The sequence below is a fragment of the Dipodomys ordii genome, unplaced genomic scaffold (assembly GCF_000151885.1).
Source record: "Dipodomys ordii isolate 6190 unplaced genomic scaffold, Dord_2.0 Scaffold20, whole genome shotgun sequence".
NCBI lineage: Eukaryota > Metazoa > Chordata > Mammalia > Rodentia > Heteromyidae > Dipodomys > Dipodomys ordii.
The window spans coordinates 10,480,575-10,484,451 of record NW_012267236.1 but is presented as its reverse complement, the minus strand read 5'-3'; the positions used below and the strand labels follow the sequence as shown (position 1 = coordinate 10,484,451).

Sequence of the window (3,877 nt, the reverse complement as noted above, 5' to 3'; positions counted from 1 at the left end):
AATTCTACTTAATAATATATATGCCACATTATAATTAAATACATTTACAAATACCTAAGTACACTGAAATTTCCTTTCTTCCTGAATATCTGTAAGTTTAAAAAAAAATTTAAAGTATAATCTTAATTAGCCATCTACGCTGAATTTTCATAGTACTGATTTTCTAAAACTGCCAATACTCCAGCCATATTTTTTCTGTATCTTTTATAGTCATATGAAATAGACAGGGACAGGATTTCCTAACCTCACAAACTCTGTGACACTGAAAAAGGGAGAATGGCCACGTGTGAAGTCAAATAACTGAGTCTTATCTAATTTACAAATTGCTAAAACTTACCTTCTCCAACTGGACAGGCTGCAGATACAGGTTTCTTACTTATAGCTGCATATAATGCTTCCGGTCTGCCAAATAAATACACAAGTGAAAGATAACAAAGAAAGAAAAAAAAGACAAAAAACAAGAACAACAACAAAACCAAGATATTTGAGAAATACAACAGATTTTAGTTGTGCATTCTTCTAGGATTTTCTCAGAATTTTAATATAGCTCACTTATTATGAACACTTTCATATACCAAATTGTTTTGGATGAAGAATTGTCTAATTATAAATTGGTATATTTAGTTTCAATATAACAATAGATTGTCAAATTGTGAGATATTTTGCCTTCATGAAGAAATTTAAAAGACATCTGCACATTAGTAAATGGCAATCTTGGTAAAGGACCTACAGGCATTGGCTTTGTTTAGGGAAAAACCAGGACAATATTGGTAAATTTTATTATTTGTTCAGAGCACATCACATTTTAAAATATATCTCAGAACAGGTGTAACATTAATTGCTTTGTTAATCCAGGAAGCTGTCTTCAAAACTCTGGAAGACTGTTTTTAAAGAACTAGTCACCTGAGATGTCCCAGGGTTTCCCAGAAAATCCATGAGTAAACCATATAACGAGGCAGTTTGCAAGTCTATACAAGGTAGAGTTTATTAAACTTGATGGCCATGATGAATGGAATTGTCTTGTTTAGTGCTGAATTCTCTATTACTAGGCTTTACATTTTTGTTGTTTTGGTTTGTTGTTTGGTTTGGTCTTGAACTCCTGAGCTCAAGTGATCTTTCTGCCAAAGCCCCTGCACAGCTGAGACCACAGGCATGTGCCACTGTGCCTGGTTGTACTGCAGGCTTTCAAGTCACATTAACTTGTCTCTTAGCATTGGTAACTGATGGAAAGTTAGAAGAAATATCCTTTAAAACACTTAAACTTCCTCTTGCTAAAGTTTTATTTTCTGTAACATGTTATGAATAATAAATAAGATAATTTTGCCGGGTGCCGGTGGCTCACACCTGTAATCCTAGCTACTCAGGAGGCTGAGATCTGAGGATCATGGTTCAAAGCCAGCCCAGGCAGCAAAGTCCATGAGACTTTTTTTTTTTGCCAGTCATGGGGCCTGAACTATGGGTCTGGGCACTGTCCCTCAGCTCTCCAGGTCAAAAATAGCACTCTACCACTTGAGTCACAGCACCACTTTCAGCTTTTTCTGCTTATGTGGTCCTGAGGAATTGAACCCAGGGCCTCATGTATGTAAGGCAAGCACTCTACCACTGATCCACCTTCCCAGCCCCCTCCACCCCCCACTTGTGGCTCATGTAGTAGAGCGCTAGCCTTGAGCTGAATTGCTCAGAGACAGCCCAGGTCCAGAGTTCAAGCCCCATGACTGACAAAACAAAAACAAAAAAAAAACGAAGTAAGATAATTTTTTGAAGGGGCCAGCACACAAATGTCAGCTACATATTTTTGTAACTTCTTTTTTTCGCTTGTCCTGAAGCTTGAACTCAGGGCCTAGGCATTGTCCCTGAGCTTTTTTTGTTCAACATGAGCACTCTATCACTTGAGCCACAGTGCCACTTCTGGCATTTTAGAGTAATTTACTGGAGATAAGAGTCTCATGGACTTTTCTTGCTGCTGGCTTCAAACTGCAATCCTCAGATTTCAGCCTCCTAAGTAGCTAGGATTATACACCAATGCTTAGCTTTTTTTTGTCGGTTGTAGGGCTTGAATTCTGGGCTTGGGTGCTGTCCCTCAGCTATTCAGCTCAAGGCAAGCACTCTATCACTTGAGCCACAGTGCCACTTCCAGTTTTCTAGTGTTTTATTGGAGATAAGAGTCTCACAGACTTTCCTGCCCGGGCTGGCTTTGAACCCCAGATCTCAGCCTTCTGAGTAGCTAGGATTACAGGCATGAGCCACGGGTGCCTGGCAGCTTTAACTTTTATTCTTTTCAAATTTTCATATCAGTCTGAAAAGTAAATTTCTGCATTTGTACTAAACCATGATAGATAGTACTGAAAAGGTTATTAAATTTAACCTTTTCATTCAATCAATTAAAAAATCTCAAGACCAAAACAGGTTTCTCCTTATGGAATGACAAAAACAGTACTAGAACTTATTGATTGCCAAGAGCAGTACTTTGCATTGTGTTAGACTGCTTTTCTATTTAGATCAACTTTCATGTTAAACACATGAGACAGATGCCCATAGATACTTTAGAGTACTTATTTCCTTATAAATAAATACATTTGACAACTCGACTTCCCTGAACACTGGAAAATAAAGGCCAGATATCTCAACCTGTCTAATTTTTGGCTTACATTCATTTGATTGTTTATTCATTCACTTCTCTCCTCATTCATTAACCTAATATTATTTGGTATTAAGATGCATTAATATTATACTAGGGCTGGGTGCTGGTGGCTCGTGCCTATAACCTAGCTACTCAAGAAGCTGAGGGGGTTGGGGTTTGAAGCCCAGCCCAGGCTGGAAAGCTCATGATACTCTTCTCTCCAAAGAACCATCAAAAAGCTAGAAGTGGAGCTGAGGCTCAATAGTAGTGTGTGATGTCTTGAACAAAAAAAGCTCAGGGATAGTACCTAAGCCCTGACTTCAAGCCTCAATACTCACCCTCCCCCCTACCCCATACACACAAAAAGATTATACTGAGTATGAGGAACTGGAGGTGTGGCTTAAGTGGTAGAGCACCAGTGGTGGGCAAAAAATGAGATTGTAAGGTTGAGTTCAAGCTCTAGTACATACATATACATATGCACATGCACATGCACATATCATGAAAGAGATGAAAAGCATACAACAACAAAGACATGGGTATCATTTACACAGAGCTTAGGACCTAATAAGGAATATGGATAACACAAGTCAATAAGTATACTGTCATATGCTATGAGCAACAGAGAAGTTATGTCCAAGGAAACGTAGAGGCTCAGATATGGGAATGGTCCAATTTGGCAACAAGGAGAATTTCAGTAATGCATTATAGTCTAGGCATGGTGGTTCACACCTGTAATCACAGCTACTTAGGAGGCAGAGATCAGAAGGACTGTGGCTTAAAGCCAACTTGTGCAAAAAGTTGGCAAGATGCCATCTCAATCAATAAGGTGGACTTTGTAGCCCATACTATGGGCGATCATATATGAAAATTATGGTCCCAGGCTCATCTTGGACAAAAAATAGAAACACTAGCTGAAACTAAGAAGATACAAAAGGGTTGGAGTCACAGCTCAAGTGGTAAAGCAAATACTAAGCAAGCATGAGGCTCTGAGATCAAACTTCAGTACAAGAGAATCTTAAGTCCCAGGGCAGCTAGGGTAAAGTCAGTGAGACCTTATCTCTAAAACAAAATACAAAAAATTTATTTGCAATAACTAGTATATCTCTGAGACAAACAGAAATGGTCAGACAAGTTGATGTTAGTGAAATGAACCCCAAGATAAGGACTCAAATGGTTTTTCTTTCTTGCTATTGTTTCTAACATATTTATAAGATGATTTCTTTGTTGCTTTGTATGTCCCTCCCCCATGGTATA

At 38.5% G+C, this 3,877-nt stretch overlaps 1 protein-coding gene across 1 annotated transcript in view; it reads right to left on the bottom strand.

The window, feature by feature from the left end:
• Positions 1-3,877, bottom strand: part of Itsn2 (intersectin 2) — a 104,032-nt gene that overhangs the window by 40,891 nt on the left and 59,264 nt on the right. The window contains exon 22 of the mRNA XM_013013541.1: positions 338-402. Coding sequence (XP_012868995.1) covers positions 338-402 — 65 coding nt within the window. The remainder of the gene's footprint in view (positions 1-337; positions 403-3,877) is intronic.